Source organism: Austrofundulus limnaeus, unplaced genomic scaffold (assembly GCF_001266775.1).
Source record: "Austrofundulus limnaeus strain Quisiro unplaced genomic scaffold, Austrofundulus_limnaeus-1.0 Scaffold3437, whole genome shotgun sequence".
Classification (NCBI taxonomy): Eukaryota; Metazoa; Chordata; class Actinopteri; order Cyprinodontiformes; family Rivulidae; genus Austrofundulus; species Austrofundulus limnaeus.
The window spans coordinates 1,550-3,803 of record NW_013955839.1 but is presented as its reverse complement, the minus strand read 5'-3'; the positions used below and the strand labels follow the sequence as shown (position 1 = coordinate 3,803).

The following is a 2,254-nucleotide window of genomic DNA, read 5'->3' as shown; positions in this document are numbered from 1 at the left end:
GGTATTATACATGAGATGGTATTATACATGAGATGGTATGATACATGAGAAGGTATTATAGATGAATAAATACAGTACTTGTATTAGACAGGTGGTTTTAGGTTTGGTCTAAATAAACCATGGCAGCCAGCAGGTTAATCCAGTTTGTCAGCATGTTGTTGAGTTGTACACATGTCCATGGCTGCAGCTGCAGTGAGTTGTCATCAGTCTCAGGACTGTGATGTCTGCTCTGCTGTTTAATGTCTTCTTCTTGTCTTTCAGATATCGTATTGAACATGAAGCTCTGTCCAAAGTGGAGTGTGAGCAGAATGAGTTCATCGACCAGTTTATTCTGCAGAAGTGAGGAGATGACTACAACTAATGTCCCACAGTGCCTGTAGTGAGGGGCTTTTTAAAGTCCCCCTGCTGTAATGTTTCTGCAGCTGAAAGCTCCATGCACATGCTCTCTRCAGCACTTTGTGTGTGTCTGTGTGTAAAGACTATTGACCTGTTCATACACAGTCACACACATCACATGTCTGCATATGTAAGACCAACAGGAAACAATGGATATATTTATATGAAGACTAATTATTTATACTATTTATACTGAAAATACTCTGTACATCTAGTTTTCTTACCTTTCCTACCACCACAGCTGAACAAAGTCTGCATGTGTAAGTTACACACAACTGTTGTTGTTCTTTCATCTCTCCTCTTCATTAGTCTGCCTAGATCTTCATGCCTTCATCACAAATACATTCATCACAAATACATTAATCACAAATACATTCCTCTTTTCTGAATACTATAAATACAAATAAACAGTTTGGTGCATAAATATTTTGTCTGTCAGGATTCTGATTATTAAATCTAGTGTTCAATATTTGACCTGATTCTCCTGCTTCAGTTTATTTTTCATGCACACAAAAACAACACAAGTGTAGAAAGAGTTGTGACTTTAAAGGTCTTTAATCAGGTGTGTTAACACAACTCTACAGTGACAGTGGTGAACATTTAATCATGTAAAAGTCACAAGCAGCATCCACAGCTGTCTGCTCAGTTCACATGGACTGAGGAGAAACACTAAGTGTCCCAGCTTTTCTCATTGTTCATGTTGTATTTACACATCCTGAGTCTGTGCAGGTACACACCTGTRCACAACCATGTTACATGAGCTTACTTTAAATATTCAACAACAACATCCAGCTGAAAGATAGACAYTACCTGAATTAATGAGTGAACAGAAGAAAAACATGATCTGAGGTGAGATTTGACTCTTTAACAGGTTAATGTCCTGTTAGAGGACCTACACCTGCTGCAGCTAACAGCTGACAGGAAGCATGGCTCAGGTCCTGCTTCAACTTCAACGTTCCAGTGTGTCGTCTACTTATTATTTACAGTTTATGACTGAGGTAGGTGGACAGTTAATGAAACTAAAACAAAACAAGAACATTTGAGGAGCCCTGCATGCTGTCTCTGTCCTGAAGAGGACATGGAGCCTAACTGCACCGCTCAAAGCCTTCCTCTCTGATGGTATAGGGATACATTTGTACCTCTGGAAAGACCCCATCAACACAGAGAGGTAGAAGCTTTTAAAACAACACATGCTCCAACATAAACATCCAGGTGACATCTTTCAGCATATTATATGAAGACAATGATAAATCAGTGTAGCAGTTATATGAGCAGGGTGTTGTAGAAGAGCTGACCCACCTGGTGAGGCAGTCCAGACCTGGATTTATTAAATAATTGCAGACACCACTTCTGGTGAAACAGTTTGTTGTAGGAATACAGTAAGTTGGTACGACCTGTCATGGATTATGAACAAACAAGGCTTTTTTTTTTTCATTTCTGTTTTAAACTAATTTTCTTTTTTGTTATCTGAAACAGAAAATTAAACTCAATCATTTTTAAAATTTGGTTCATCATCTTTATCATCATCTGCCTCCATCATCTGCCAGCCCGGACCTTGAATGGGCCAGACAGGTACTAAATTCCCGGGCCACTTTTTAGCCCCAGTCTACCCCTGACGGCCCATGGTTCTGTCTGGAGCTCACCTCTTCTTGGTATACTGTAAATTAAACCAGGAATATTAATTATGCTACATGTTATAAAACACAAATAAAATCTTTCTTTGTAATAAWTACTTTATCCAGAACCCAATGTGCATCTGCGATGGCCCTCTGGATGATCATTTGTATTCTGTCTGGGTCATCTTCATCCGAGTGGCTGTTGTAACCCTGCAAATAAATCCAAAAACAAAGGAGAAGTG

The 2,254-nt window shown here is 39.1% G+C and overlaps 2 protein-coding genes across 2 annotated transcripts; one reads left to right on the top strand and one right to left on the bottom strand.

Moving 5' to 3' along the window:
* Positions 1 to 261: 261 nt before the first annotated feature.
* On the top strand, positions 262 to 870 carry ift20 (intraflagellar transport 20 homolog (Chlamydomonas); the record flags this gene model as incomplete). The annotated part of the gene is given in 1 exon segment (XM_014000602.1): positions 262 to 870. A coding segment is annotated over 1 exon segment (82 nt), but the record flags the coding sequence as incomplete, so codon positions are not given.
* A 997-nt stretch (positions 871 to 1,867) lies between these two features.
* LOC106511876 (LYR motif-containing protein 9) lies at positions 1,868 to 2,222 on the bottom strand (the record flags this gene model as incomplete). The annotated part of the gene is given in 2 exon segments (XM_014000603.1): positions 1,868 to 2,053; positions 2,130 to 2,222. Coding segments are annotated over 2 exon segments (111 nt in total), but the record flags the coding sequence as incomplete, so codon positions are not given.
* Between the last annotated feature and the right edge of the window lie 32 nt (positions 2,223 to 2,254).